General features: G+C 34.4%; 1 protein-coding gene across 1 annotated transcript in view; it reads right to left on the reverse strand.

Moving 5' to 3' along the window:
- Nucleotides 1-584: 584 nt before the first annotated feature.
- LOC123552205 (acetyl-CoA acetyltransferase, mitochondrial-like) overlaps nucleotides 585-15,831 on the reverse strand; it is a 41,882-nt gene continuing 26,635 nt past the window's right edge. Inside the window, exons 10-13 of the mRNA XM_045341685.2 lie at nucleotides 15,346-15,459; nucleotides 13,409-13,473; nucleotides 4,280-4,437; nucleotides 585-2,525 (exon numbers count right to left, since the gene is read on the reverse strand). Of these exons, the coding sequence (XP_045197620.1) occupies nucleotides 2,405-2,525; nucleotides 4,280-4,437; nucleotides 13,409-13,473; nucleotides 15,346-15,459 (458 nt within the window). The 3' untranslated portion in view covers nucleotides 585-2,404. The remainder of the gene's footprint in view (nucleotides 2,526-4,279; nucleotides 4,438-13,408; nucleotides 13,474-15,345; nucleotides 15,460-15,831) is intronic.

Consider the following 15,831-nt stretch of genomic DNA (forward strand, 5'->3'; position numbering starts at 1 on the left):
GCAAAACTATCTTAAACATATTTTTGGCTAAGTCAAGGGCTGTAACTCTGCTCTGATTGAGTGAAATCCCAAACAAAATGCACAATATCACATCACATGCTGAAAGACAATCCTATGAGGTTTTATGGCTCTAGGTCAAACACTTTTTGGGATATAAACAACATAAATTCGGACAAATGTAGGGACAATGGAAATATTAAGAGCCCCCAATACCCCACAATTGTGTGGATGGGGTGGGATAAGGGCACAGAAAAGGTTTGTATGCATATTTTATTGTTTCATTATATGTACATGTTAAATACAACAGGATTCAATCACTGCTCATGAAAATGTGAAAGTTTAGTTTTTCTGCCGATGGTACATAGACCATATCCTGTCTGAAAGAGTCATACATAATCTATGGTAATTTAATGGAAACACTAAACAATAAAAATCTCACACTGCAATAACTGAATTTACAGAAATTCCCTCAGTTGTAAAATGCCTAGGTTTGGCCATTAGCCAAAGAAATAGTGCTGCATATGGATGCATATAAAATATGTTTGAAACTGTCAGGAAAGGTACCTGTATATATAAATTCAAAGTAGATTTAATTAAGGTTTATTGTATATAAAAGTATGTCATATCCAGCAACTCTCTCTTTATATCTTTAACAGAAATTTAAGGTAAATCTACTCCTGTCACAGAAACATAGTCTAAGATTGTCAAGTATTTTTAACAATTTAATGTCTGTTTCATTAATATCTTTTTTAAACAATACTGTCAATACATCAAAGTACATAAAATATGGCTACATTTACTATCAATTTTTAACATATATCAAATGGATTTTCAGGATACTTTCATTACTTTAAAAACAACATCCTCGTTAAAATTTTGAAGTCATATTCAGGGCCTCCGCTGTCGATCGCCAATGTCGCCATTTGCGATAATTTTAAGAATTTGGCGCTAAATTTTGCGAACTGGCGAAAATAAGTGGCGCATAGTTTTTTTCCTCGGCATTTGTTTTTTCCGTAGTGATATAAGCGGCCCAATAATTGGTTCCCGATACACGTGTTTACCTAGACGCTGGTAGTGAATAAAATCGATAACCAGTCTAGGCGGTGTTGACAATTGGACTACTGAAGTTGGTTGACACTTTGAGAAGATAATTGCGTAATAATGTGTGAATTGATGATTAACCAGTAATCAAAACATCTGCCAGCTAGTATGTTTGACCTCTGCCGAGAATTCACCAAAATTAACGCCGATTACGGTGTACTTTATGTGTTGCGATTTTTTACAAAAAAAAAAAAAAAAAGATCGACATGTTTGTGGCATGCAGTTGTATGACTGACAAATTTTAAATAAGTACGAACGATACATTTAATTTGTTAGTTTTTGCAAGATAATTTTGTAATTCCTCAGTTTTCATAAAAGATTTTAACGATGGATCCGAAAACAAAAACACATCGACCTCAATTTGTATCCTGGACCTGGTTAATTTCTTTGCAATGTTCAGAAGCTGGAAGATATCACTTGCTACCATGGCTTCTTAAAAATCATTAGACAAGTGTTCAACTCGACCTTTTAGAATAGAAAAAAATCCGAATTTTCCTTTCCGAAAATAAATGAGTCCTGAAAAATTGGTAATTCTGACCAAAGAGCTATAAAAATAAAAATTACTTCTACAATAAACTAATGCACCTTCAAAACTTGTTATTATTCCTAATGAAATTATTTACAATATTTTATTTCTCTATGCACACTATGATAGCCAACTAAGAGAAATAAAAGTGGCTCAGAACTTTGGCTCAAAAATGGCTCTAAAGTGGCTCCAACTTTTTCAAATTGGCGAAAAGGTTGGCGACAAGTATGAAAAACCCAGAGGAGGCCCTGATATTTGTTTTTAAATTTTTCTATGTTTTACCAATAAAGTAAAAATCAAAATGACATATGCACAATCAAAGTAGGAATAAATACATTGTAACAATTCAAGGTTATAAAACAAAGATTACTGGTAAATGAGGTATGAGTCTATGAAGAGTAGACAGCAAATTACAATCTTACACCTTGCCAAAGGCATGTTATAATGTCGATTGCATAATAAACTTGCTAACACACTTTAAACTTGTCCAGTTCCAAACCAGCTATGCCTTATCTACCATCTACCACATACTTGAGAAAAAAAATCACAAACCAATGTAGTTTCACTGTTTTGTATCCCTGTTTCCCAAAATGAATGAATGTGTCACAAATTCTTTAATCACAGCAGTATTATAAGGTCACATCAAAATGAAATTTGCACACATGAATACAAAATCAGATGTAAATCTCTATGTCAGCCAATCAGATCTGACTTTGTTTCACTGAGTATACTTATTAAATGGTAAGTTTTTTTCCAAACTTATCACAGTTACTTTGTTCATAATTTCTCAATGAGGATGGCTGATGCTCCTCCGCCCCCGTTACAAATGCCTGCCAATCCTTTCTCTCCTGGTTTCAGGGCATGCACCATGTGTGTTGTAATCCTGTTACCAGACATCCTACATGAAGAAAAGAGTAACATATTAACCTTTAGCATGCTAGATAAATTGTCGTCTGCTGGAAATGTCGTCTGCTAAAATTGTAAAGTTCATTCAATTTGCTCCAAAATTGGAAGAAATATTGTCAGAGTAGCAAACAGCTTGGAACCTGATCAGACGCCGATTTAATCGGCGTCTGATCTGGTTCCAAGCTGTTTGCAAAGGCTGTTAAATTCGCCTGCAGCAGGTTAAGGGTTAATAATACTCATTACAAACTCATTTATTTCATCTGTATCCATACAATAATAAACTAGTGACATGCCCACTTGTAATTAGCTGAAAGTTAAGACAAAAGATAACAAAATTAGTCCTTGTCACAACTGGCTCTGCAGGAGATAGTTAACTTTTGCCAGAAAATGGCCAAAAAAACTGGATGAATGAAGTAAATTCTAACTTTTATTTCATTAAGAATTATAGTCTCATCATATAGCATGCACAATTTTGTGATTTATTTATTATTAAACAGAATATCTAACTAAATAAAAACATTTTTACAATTACTGCAGTATGGGTATCAAAAATCTCCACTTTTTGATCAACATTTTAACCTTTACCCTGCTATATTTCTATAATGAACTTGTCCGCCGGTACCATTGACTGTTAAAAGGGGTGCTTACCAAAAAGATACTGACTGAAAGGCGAACAGTGCAGATCTCGATCAGACTGCATGGATGTGCAGGCTGATCAGGATCTACTCTGGTCACAAAGGTAGAATCAATTGCAATCTGCATGATAAGGATTAAACAAATTTTAAATTTTAAATATCGACTGTCAACTACAATCAAATATGACCATAACTTCTATGAAAGAAGCTGGACTTATGTGATTTTAGCAATATTCAGGGACACATTTTGAACAATTCAAAATAAAACATCAGTATAGAAGATAAATATCCTAGTAGGAAACAATGTATCATCCATTTGATTTTTTTTTCAAACTTTGTAGCACATTTAAAGTTTGAGGTAGTGGACCCATAATGGCAATTGGTAGTTTTCAATGAAATATATTTTCTCAGTATGTGATTTCGGCATTTTCCAGCTGTCATCAAAACCATTACTCATATAAGCTACATTTATGCCGAAATAACAGATGAGGATACCACACAGCACGGAAATTGCTGAATGCTATTATGGGTCTACTGCCTTATGTGAACCTTGTCCTTTCCAGAGTAATCTGAAAACAAGACATGCTTTTTACATTTATTTATTTATTTATTTGGGTTTTACGGCGCACCAACACAGTAGCTTTTTACATTTAACATTAAATCAAAAGGAGTGTTTAATGGCTTCGTAATTATGTTTAAACACATATAGTAATGCACAAGGTCTGACAGAATAAATTCAGATAAAACCGTATACCATATACAGCTAAAGATTCATGTTAACTTAAAATAATCTTAACATATCTAAGACCAGTCATGGGACAGACAAAAAGTAATCTTTGTTGCAAGTGGTTTTTATAAAATAGTTTAAATAATCTGCAAATGGCAATAAAACTAATGTTTGATCCATCTTATCACCCACTGAAAAGTGTAGACAATATGCTATGACATCAAGCAGTTGATCTTAGATATTACAACATGCACAGAAAGGTGCAGACAATATGCAATGACAACAGAGTTTTATACCATGGGATTTATACACAGTTAGCAATGTAAAAATACATTCAAAACAAGAACGAAAGTATCTGTACATTTAGAAATGCAAGCTTCTCACCCAATAGGATGACCGAGGCTGACAGCTCCACCATGTATATTGACTTTGTTTATGTCCAAGTTCAGCATCTGTATATTTGCCAGTACCACTACACTGAAAGCCTCATTGATCTCCCACATAGTTATATCATCACTTTTCACACCAGTTGCTTCTAAAACCTGGAAATAAAAAAGTATTTTTGTACATGAAAAGAAAGCTAAAGATGAGTGATTTTATTAGCTGGGTTGAAAACAATTTTGGTAGTGGGGCATCCAAAGAAACTATCTGTGAAATCAGTCTTGGCTAGTGGTTTCTTTCAGGAAGATTTTTCAAGTTTCCAAAATATAATAAATCAAAAACAGACCAGCAATTTAACAGATGCAAACTTTTGAAGATTTATCTATTTTTTACATCTGTAGGGCTGGCCATGATTTTTAATGAAATCAAATGAATTTCAATTTTCAGTGAAATCATTTCAAAATCAAACCAATGATTTCCAAAATCATGTCATCTGACATCACTTCCACTTTTAGCACTTAACTGCCATCCTTTTCTTTTATCCGAAAACTATGAATTGTCTTGGTGAAGCGCTCTCAAAGAAATATCTCTGTGAAATTATTTCAAAATCAGACCAGAAGTTCAAGGAGAAGATCACCTTTGAAGATTAAGCTTTTTAGCTCTGGAGGCCATATTTGCCACTGGAGAGTAGAACAATTTGAACAATATTGATATACAGTGAATCATGGAACATTTGTCTGAACTTCATTTGAAATCAAGCCAACAAACTCTGTCAAGAAAATTATCAAACTTTCCCCTGTAGCCATATAAGGAAACCCTACCAGTTCCAACAGTGGCCATGTAAATCATCTGAAGGTCACCCAAAGAACATTTGTGTGAAATGATGTTAATCAAAGGTTTGCAAGGAACTTGGTAGTGGAACATTGCAATGGAACTATTTCAGTTTCTGAGAAGATTTTTCTTTCCCCCCCCCTCCCCCTCGTCCCATGGCAACCAGTATTCTGCAAGTATGACTTAGATCTGAAGCAATCTGAAAGGGGACCCCCCACAGAATATTATTTACAAGTTTGGTTGAAACTGAATCATGGTTTAGGCCATCTTCGTTAAAAAAACTGTGGACAGCAAACAGAGGATGGACATCCAACCATCCTAAAGCTCTCCATGAGCACATTATGAGTAAAAAGCAATGCTGCCTTTGATATTGGAACATTTGTTTTTCTCTGGAGTTGCTCTTTCAGGAAACTGGTAGAAACTGCAGTGGATGTCTTTCAAGCTTTTGTGGCTGACAACAGGAACATTTTCTCTCTCTCCAAAAGTCTGATAAAATTCAAAATCCAAATCAATATTCTTAGTAATAACCAGACCAGTTCTTGTACAATTAGAAAATGTGTTTTTTGTGTTCTGCATGCCTTCTTAATGATATAAACATTCCTTTCAATTTTCAAAAATATCCTTCAAATGAAGTGGACATTAAATCAGTGACTTGATGGACAGGCAAACTGGACCCCTGAATGTTATACAAGCCTACAAATAAAATCATAAAAGACTAAGGAAAATTTAACAATTCAAAATGTTACTAAAGTTTTGTAAAACTAATACAATTTTGAGGGAAAAAAAACAAACAGTAAATTTATCATTTACATTAGTATGTACTGGTAAATATTTTAAACTGCAATCATATAAAACTCAAAATATTTACAAAAAAACTGTCCAAAAACTGATCTATGGCCTAAGGCTAAGGAAGTGAGCATGTTTATTTTGTCAAGGACTATGCAAGAGGCCCTGACAGGCATCATAATTATGTATGCTGAATGTAAAAACATGAAGATCTCTTGTAATTTTTGTCGTTTTTTGTTGTTGTTTTTTTTCAAATTATAGAATACAAATAAAAAGAATGGTAACTTTTTTTTGCTATATGTAAACTTGATTTATAACTTACTAAATTGTTTAAATGATGAACATATAAATAATTTGAAAATGATCTAACATGATATGAGGTTCAAGTTTCTACATTCATTTTTAAGTCGGTCAAATCAACAAATCCCTCAAGCATTTTAACACTTCAGAGTCTGTGTCTTAAATATCAAATTAAGTTTAATTGGAAGGTCATATATACTGTTTGTGGTGGTAGAAGGAAATATTTGTAGGATTTTTCAGTACTTTGATTCAGTCTCTACATAAAGATTGACAAAATAAAACTAAAGGAAAGGACAAAATGTTTCAACATATCTTTGGCTTTACTGAATAATAATTTATATAATAAAAAAGTTATTCTCTTCGTGAAAATAAAACTGAACTGAACATTACATATTTATTTTTTGCACTACATGATGGGAACATAAAAAACAACAAACAGTACTTATGTAAGTAAAATATAAAAGCATACTGAATACTATAGAGTGACATATATGGACAATAAGAAATGAGATACTGGTGCAGAGATACCATCATTAACTTTGAGTGGAGTCAAGTTGTACAAGGATTTTGGCACCGTTACCCAAATCCAGCAAGTGCTCATGTTTTAGCAGAGGATGTTCTAGAGCGAAGGATTGATGGACATAAACTTATCACTAAAAGGATTATCATGAAAAAAGGAAAAGTGCCATCATATTTGGAAAGGTTCACTGCTGGAGTAAGAAATATTCATGTGATAGAAGAGTCAGTCTTGGATTTAAATGAAAAAACATTTGTAACTTATACAAGGAACATTGATATGCAGAATGTTATGAGTGCACATGAAAAATGTACTTATCAAGTCAATCCCAAGGACCCATCAAATGTACTGTGTGAAAGACAATTGTGGTCTGGATCGAATATTGCAGGGTTTGGAAACATCGTATCAATGTATGGAGTGAAACAATATCAAAAGAATTTCGAAAAAACAAACAATGGATTTAATTATGTATTACAGTCAATGTTTGACCCTGACTCTTTAAAGACAAGTCAATCTGAAAAATACACAAACAAGAAAATAAACTACATACTGAAACTTCTAAAACAGATTCATTCAAAAGTGCGAGAACTTTTGTTTCCCCATAATTACACATTGCTTGTATATAACCATCAAATCCCTGAGCATCCTAGTCATATCTTACATGCAAATGCATCCTTCTGTATGTAACCTTTCTGAATGTTGAAAAAAAAAAGCTATGTCAAATACATTTGCAACTCAGTATCACGAATCCCAAGGGATCCAGCGTTTTACTTAACAATAACTTTTACTTTAACAACTTAAAATGATATTTTATGCACGTGTTTTCGGTACGGAACTTGAGATAAGTGATGTCGAGATATCAAGTTTTAACTGTATTTAAAATATCTAATTTTTCACCATTTTATGGTGAACATCTCAAAAACAAAGTAAGCAACCAGTAAAAAAGAATGCACCAAATGACACATACAGAAGAACTACAGAAAGACTTAATATTCGGACTTACAGTCGAATACCGTTACCTCGATATTCAAGGGACTGTAAAAATTGCATCAACGTATCCGAAGTTCGACGTAACGATATCGACGATATCTGGGACTACTTTGTACTTTTGTCGGACGTCTATATTGTCATTATATCCAATGCTTTTTCCAGAGGGTTTAAAGGGGGAAAGAAATAATATAAAACGTAAATACGATTTTAATCTTATTGACAAATAAAACATCTTAATTTATTTAAATACATACATACAACTTGTTAATTTTTCAAATATACATTTAAATATTAACATTTTTATTCCTTCCCTAAACAAGTCCGAATGCAGCGATAATGTTCCTAGTTGAGTAGTCATTTTGACAGTGCTTCGATAACGAAAATTCGCCTATTAAGTATGCATACCGTTACTCCATCCTAAATGGCAGAGTTTTACTCCGTCAAACAGAAAATATTTCATCCAAATTAGTTGTTCTTTTGGAAAACAGCTTTCCTGCTTTTATACAAAGCGTTATAAAAATAAATTTTATTTTATACTTCTTTGTTTTATAAGACTAATTATTGGGAGTTAAATAACTTCCTGACATTAAAATTGGATTAAAGATTAAATAACAAACAAAACAAACACAAACTAACTTGAATATGATTAATACATCGCTGGACAACAATAGGTTGATTTTCACACCGTACAAATAACATGGATATTTTTTGACAATCTGTGATATCGATAAAACCAGGTGTGAAAACAGTATAGGTAAGTTGACGGGACTGAAAAATCTCATCGAGCTAAACAAAATATCGAGCTAATCATATCGAGGTAATGATAAATAATTACATTAAGATAAATAGGGAACAAGAGCTCATCGAACACGAAATGCCCCCCTTGATGCATATAGTAATTGCACAAGGAACAGGAATTATATGCTCACTGTAAACAAAAGTTTCTATCATTCTGGTTTAATCTGACATTGACCTTTAACCTATTAACCTAACAAGAGATTACAGAGTGATCTTGGCGCCATCCACTGAGCCATTTTTAAATGTTCCAAATTTCAAGACTAGCTCAAGGTCAAAATCAAGGTCAAATTTCATTTCGGTACAAAACAATGTGTGTGGTCCAAATTTGAAAGCTGTGGCTTCAGAAATGTTGAAGTAGGTCACTAGATCAATATCAAGGTCAAAGTTCATTTTGGTAGACAGAACTATGCATGTGCTTCAAATTTGGAGACTGTAGCTTGAGAAATGTGAAAGTAGGTAATAGGTAAAAATCAATGTCAAATTTCAATTTAGAACACAAAACTATGCAAGTGGTCCAAATTTGAAGCCTGTACCTTCAGAAATGTGAAAGTAGGTCACTAGGTCAATCTCAGATCAAAGTTCATTTCAGTACACAAAACTATGCTTGTGGTTCAAATTTGAAGGCTGTAGCTTGAGAAATGTGAAAAGTAGGTCACTAGGTCAAAATCAATGTCAAATTTTATTTTGGAACAAAACAACTATGCATGTGGTCCAAATTTGAAGCCTGTACCTTCAAAAATGTGAAAGTAGGTCACTAGGTCAATAAAAAGGTCGAAGTTTGTTTCAGTACACAAACCTATGCATGTGGTCCAAATTTGAAGGCTGTAGCTACAGAAATGTGAAAGTAGGTCACTAGGTCAAGATCAAGGTCAACTCATGTCAAGGTTCATCTTGCCACTCAAAACTATACATGTGGTCCAAATTTGAATGATTAAGTTATGGACATGAAGATTCTAAGTTTTTCCCTATATAAGTCTATATGAACCATGTGACCCCTGGGATGGGGCCATATTTGACCCTAGAGGGATAATTTGAACAAACTTGATTGAGAACCACTAGATGATGCTACATTACAAAATATATAAGCCATAGTCTTTGTGGTTTGGACAAGAAGATTTTCAAAGTTTTTCCCTATATAAGTCTATGTAAACCATGTGACCCCCAGGGCGGAGCCATGTTTGACCCTAGGGAAAAATTTGAACAATCTTAGTAGAGGACTACTAGATGATGTCATATACAAAATATCAAAGCCCTAGGCCCTGTGGTTATGGACAAGAGGTTTTTCAAAAAATTTTCCTATATAAGTCTATATAAACCATGTGACCCCAGGGGTGGGGCCATATTTGACCCCAGGGAAATAATCTGAACAATCTTGGTAGTGGACCATTAGATTTTGCTACATACCAAATATCAAAGCCCTAGGCCCTATGGTTTTGGACAAGAAGATCAGAAACCGTTTTGCTGTTCTTGGCCAATGTGACATTGACCTTTGACCTAATGATCCCAAAATCAATAGGGGTCATCTGCTGGTCAAGGCCAACCTAACTATCAATTTTCCTGACACTAGGCCTAAGCGTTCTTGATTTATTGCCCGGAAACCATTTTACTGTTCCTGGTCACTGTGACCTTGACCTTTGACATACTGACCTCAAAATCAATAGGGGTCATCTGCTGGTCATGACCAACCTCCCTATCAATTTTCGTGATACTAGGCCTAAGCGTTCTTGAGTTATCATCCGGAAACCGTTTCACTGTTCAGGGTCACTGTGACCTTGACCTTTAATATACACACCCTATTACCTGATGTCCACCACGCCGAGGGATGCGGCTGCCACAGAGGTAGGAAATCGATAACGGTGAATAGTGGTGTTAGTTTTTTGAGCTGTATTTTTTCATTTCGACTTTCCATGAAGATATTCTGGTGCAGGCATATGTGTAAATGCCTAAACATATTATATGATTAATCCTGGTCGCCAACTTTGCGAAATAAAGAAGTATTCAGCTGTTTAAATTGGACGTTTATTAAAATTGATGCGAAAATCATATTCAACGGCCCAATTCGAAGTGTTTACAAAATAATTTGATCGGGTTTACCTCACACGTCAAACGACCAATCATCTGGGGATAATCCTGGCAAGTTTCAAGTCTGTCCGTACGTCTACACCGACGTTATGACTCTCCAAAGGGACCCGGGTATAGTCACGTATGATAAACTTTACCGCAGAGGGCATTTTTAAATGATGCCCATTCCGCCGAGGAGTCAAAATGTAGGATATCGTTTACGACAGAGGGAAATTTTGTGTAAAAATGTCTATTTTGGCTGTTTGTTTTGCTTTTGAGACCTGGGAGGTCATGGAATTATTTGCAGTATGCATTGTTTATACTTGTGTTTAATAATGGGCGATTTTCAATGGCGAACACTGCTGTAACACGGTGGTAATCAGTCTAGATTGAACTTCTATCTATCTCCGACGTTGTTTTGCTACTATAAGTCTACGTTTTGTAAACTCAATTTTGTTTCAATTTCTTTTATCATGAAATATACAGAAATAATGATATCGTAAGTCCTGATGGTATCGGTACTTGCGTTCTTGCTGGATTCAGTGTTGAATTTACGGTTTATATTAAATGATAAATCGTTTTGCAATCAGTCTAGATTGTATGTATGTATATATATATATATTGCATACAGTCTGATACTGTACATGTATAGAGTTGTTTTGCCACTGAAAGTCTTCGTTTTGTAAAATCATTTTTGTTTCTTTTTTATCATAATATACAGACATTTGCTGCCAGCAATGAAATCCTAAGTCCTGGTACTTGCGTTCTTGCTGGATTCAGTGTTGAATATAGGTTAATATTAAATATCAAATTGTTTTGCATTATCAAGCTTTCATACTAAGAGGCTACTGATAGTAACATAGTTCTACATAAAAGATCCGTTAGGCTAGAAAATTTAAATATATTTGTTGTCAGTGGCATAAGTCAAGTGATCGGTTCTAAATAAAGCTGTTATTCATTAATCGTTTACAGAAATGTTCTAAACAATTTATTTTGTATTCAATTTCAGAACCAAAGATGAAGGCATACACGTGTTATTACTGTAACAATGATTTGGAAGTAAACACTGGAGTGATTGACCATTTAATTAATTGTCATGTCAAGAGAGATCTATCAAAATGCAATGGAAATAACTAAACCATCTGTTATTACCGAGTTACTATCTGAAATGAAGATTTCATTCTGATCGATCTCTCTTGAAGATGTATTCAATTTTGATATTTTGCCCTGTAACTTCGATACATGCCCACACGCTGGTCACTAGAAATGAATATTTCACCTTCATTTGGAATCACGTCGTTATATGTTTTCTGACCTATATCCAGCATTCCAAATGTTTTCATCTTATTCCAGTTCCATATGTACTTAAATGGTCAATCACTCTAGCGTAAGCTGCAAATCAGTGTCTTAGCTTTTTTTTAAACAATTCTCATGCATTTCAAATATATATTCTTAAATATACTACTCGACAAACTGTGTTTAACTATATGATCTGATGTGTATTTAAATGAAAGCTGTATATAATAAATGCAAAACGATTTAATACCTAATATTAACCGTAACTTCTACACAGAATCCTGCAAGAACGCAAGTATCAGGACTTAAGATATCATTATTTCTGTATATTTCATCATAAAAGAAATTGAAAAAAAAATGAATTTACAAAATGAACATTTACAGTCAGCAGCAGAACCAGTCTATACATGTCGCAGATAGTATGCAATGTCGGAGATAGAAATACAATCTAGACTGATTAACACTGTGTTACAGCGGTGTTCGCCATTGAAAATCGCCCATTATTAAACATAAGTATATAAACAATGCATACTGCAAATGATTCCATGACCTCCCAAGACTTAAAAGTCGAAATGAAAAAATACAGCTCAAAAGACTAACACCACTTCTCATCGTTATTGATTTCTGACCTCTGTGGCAGCCGCATCCCTCGGCGTGGTGGACATCAGGTAATAGGGTGTGATATACTGACCTCAAAATCAATAGGGGTCATCTGCTGGTCATGACCAACCTCCCCATCAACTTTCATGATCCTAGGCCCAAGTGTTCTTGAGTTATTATCCGGAAACCGTTTTACTATTCAGGGTCACTGTGACCTTGACCTTTGACATACAGACCTCAAAATTAATAGGGGTCATCTACTGGTGATGACCAACCTCCCTATCAACTTTCATGATCCTACGCTCAAGCGTTCTTGAGTTATCATCCGGAAACGGATTGGTCTACATTCCGACCGACCGACCGACCGACATCTGCAAAACAATATACCCCTCCTTCTTCGAAGGGGGGCATAAATATCGGGACCGACTCAAACACATCGTGCTAACCGGAGTATCGAGCTAACCGTTATCGAGGTAACGATATTCAACTGTATTTCCAAAGGTAGAAATATGCCTCTTTTGATATTTCTGCATATAGACAATTAAATAAGTTATGAATATCAAACACAATTCCATGGGACTATTGTAAGAAGTATGTGTGCTATCATATTGTGTACAACCCTGGATTTAAGATGATTTACATATATTTTTTTTACAATGACTCATGTTGAAAATGAACCTTGGGAATAATTTTACATTGTAACTGGCGATGAACATGTATATGTTTCTGCTGAATAAACTTCGACTTGACTTGATTTCAAAACTGAAATGGGTTATCTTTAGTTATACTTTATTTGTTTGTTTGCATTGTTAGACTGTAAGACAATGAAGCACAATGTTTCCAGTGATTTTTTAACCAAAATGCCAACTTCAAACATTGTTTAAAGTATGAATAGGCACCCAGGTAGAACCAACCATCTTCCACAAGCCAGCTGGTTTGCAATATTAACTCACCTTTGGTATAGCATGTGCTGGGGCTGTAGGAAAATCTATTGGTTCAATAGCTGCATCAGCAAAGCCTGTATCAAACATAAAAACATGTTAACAGAACTACTGTATACATTGTATGGGGAACTTTTGAATAATTATTTAAATTTCAAAACTTCTACAAGTAATAGCCATGTGCTTACACTAACACTAAGCCTAACTGAAACCATATAATGATTTTGTTACATGTATTCAATGTTCAAGTACGAGAGCTGTCCCATTAAATCATTGACATGGGAATAATTTGGAAAATGATCGACATCAATTCACGTGGTTTTCACAGTCATTTATCAAGGCATTCAGGACTACACTCTGAAAATAGGAATAATTTTTTTTTCAGAATTATGATTCTACAAGGAAGTTAAATAAGAGAACATAGTGATGACAAGCACACGTTGTAACATAATAACTGTCAACCGAAGACAGTATAATGTGCATCCTTTCTAACAACACTCCCCTGCATGCTCAATACACTTTTGATGGCTGAAAAACCTATCACAATAGAACAAACGGCATTTACTAAACGTTTATACATTTAAAGTAGTCACTGTACAGTTGTACAGTTTAAGTATCCTGTAATTTCAGATGCATCTCAAATTTGCCCATTGTCAGCATTTACAATGTCTTTTGTCTGCTGCATATTGTTATCACTGCAGCTTTTAAGTTGCTTTGGGATGCAATTTCTGAATGTCCTGCAGAAAATCTGTGATTCTAATTAGAAACTACTGGTAGTATCTGCGATAATTTTTATTACTCTCAACATGCTTCAACTTTTACAAGAATATCAGACCTACATAAAGACTCAAAAAAACATGCTTTTGCAAAATCATTTTTGATAAAATTCATTTATAGTTTCTTGGAAATAGACAAAATATACAGGTGTATAAAATAATTGCAATCGGACGTCAATAAAAAAGATTTATTCCAAGAGTCTACGATTTATTGGGACAACACTCGTACATTTCATTGTATTAAAATTTTTGCTTTGTTTTTGTTTTGATTGTATGTATTCATATGTACAGTATCCATTTTATCAAATAATAAATATGTATGGTCTAAGACAACTTTTTTTTGTTTTGGGGGCTTAGTTTTGAGTCATACCAACACAATTTAGGTTCGAGGAAGACCCTAGGTGCCTCCTAAAAAATTACTACAGGTATGGGTGGGTACCCTGGTAGAACCTCAGGGATCTGTCACATGCTATGATAGAGGGGAAAAAGTTGTTTAAATGTTCTTTGTATAAAAATCAAGTACTTATATGTAAAAAAAGAAAATAAAAATCACACATACCGGTAAACCATATATATAGAGTTTTTATGCGTGACTTTTTTCCCCTTTTTTTACATTTAAGTACTTGAATTTCATGAAAAACTTTTGAACAATCTTTTCCCCTCTATCATAGCATGTGACAGATCCCTATGGGTAGAACCACAACCTTCCATAGGCCTGCTGGATGACTTTTTCACATGAAGAATTCTACACCCAATGCAATGTTTTGAACCCACAATGAGGGGCCAGTGATTCCAAGTTGTTGACCTTAATTGCTCAGCCATAAACAGCCCAAAAGTAACAAATTAATTATATGTTGCATTCTCAACTTCGCAAAGATAGAGTATAAAGCGGCTGCATATTATTTGTGGGGGACATTGTCTGAGAAAATTTTATGGTTGCAAAAATCCACAAAATTAAATTCCAGTGAACCAATAAAGCCTCAAATTATTTTATCTTTGAAATTCAAACCCGACAAAATTGATGTCCCCAACCAATGTTTTGGCCGTGAACTAATATTTACCCATAATGTGTTGATAGTATAAAGGAAAATGGGCAAACAGTCAATAAAATGAGTTAAAAATAGAATAAATACAGTGTAAATGATACTATTGTTTCAAATCATATTATTTTACCAAGAATCCTGGCAAGCGGTTTAACTCCATGTCTCTCAGCAGCTTTAGCAGACATGAGAACTATGGCACCTGCACCATCATTTAAAGTACTGGCATTTGCTGCTGTTATGGTCCCTACAAGTGAACAAATTGTTAAGAAATTGGTATAAAACTGTATTAAACCTTAAAGGTATGATATTCTAAACAGAATGAAGTCTTAAAGTTCTAGGAAACAACTTGATCAGTCTTCATATACAAGAATATTGAGCTGTGCCATGAGAAAACCAACATAGTGGGTTTGCGAACAGCATGGATCCAGACCAGCCTGCGCATCCACGCAGTCTGGTCAAGATCCATGCTGTTCGCTAACAGTTTCTTTAATTGCAATAGACTTTGAAAGCGAACAGCATGGATCCTCACCAGACTGCATGGATGCGCAGGCTGGTCTGGATCCATGCTGTTCGCAAACCCACTATGTTGGTTTTCTTATGGCACGGCTCAATATTA

This window comes from Mercenaria mercenaria, chromosome 4 (assembly GCF_021730395.1).
Source record: "Mercenaria mercenaria strain notata chromosome 4, MADL_Memer_1, whole genome shotgun sequence".
NCBI classification, from domain to species: domain Eukaryota; kingdom Metazoa; phylum Mollusca; class Bivalvia; order Venerida; family Veneridae; genus Mercenaria; species Mercenaria mercenaria.